General features: G+C 47.3%; 1 protein-coding gene across 1 annotated transcript in view; it reads left to right on the forward strand.

Annotated features, from left to right (window-relative positions):
• The window catches only part of EMH_0046940 (protein phosphatase 2C, putative), a gene marked incomplete at both ends in the record, with an annotated part of 3,556 nt that overhangs the window by 2,433 nt on the left and 844 nt on the right, over positions 1-279 (forward strand). Inside the window, 2 exons of the mRNA XM_013496224.1 lie at positions 45-77; positions 239-271. Coding sequence (XP_013351678.1) covers positions 45-77; positions 239-271 — 66 coding nt within the window. The remainder of the gene's footprint in view (positions 1-44; positions 78-238; positions 272-279) is intronic.

The raw sequence follows: 279 nt of genomic DNA on the forward strand, positions 1-279 counted from the left end.
GGCAGGCAAGGGTTTAGGGTTTAGGGTTTAGGGTTTGTGTGCAGTATCTCGTGCGTTTGGTGACCGGGACCTGAAGGGTTTAGTGTTTATTGTTTAGGGTTTAGGGTTTAGGGTTTAGGGTTTATATGTGTGCAGTATCTCGTGCGTTTGGTGACCGGGACCTGAAGGGTTTAGGGTTTAGTGTTTAGTGTTTATTGTTTAGGGTTTACGGTTTAGGGTTTAGGGTTTATGCGTGCAGTATCTCGTGCGTTTGGTGACCGGGACCTGAAGGGTTTAGGG

The sequence above is a fragment of the Eimeria mitis genome, genomic scaffold, assembly GCF_000499745.2.
Source record: "Eimeria mitis Houghton genomic scaffold, Emh_scaff1987, whole genome shotgun sequence".
Classification (NCBI taxonomy): domain Eukaryota; phylum Apicomplexa; class Conoidasida; order Eucoccidiorida; family Eimeriidae; genus Eimeria; species Eimeria mitis.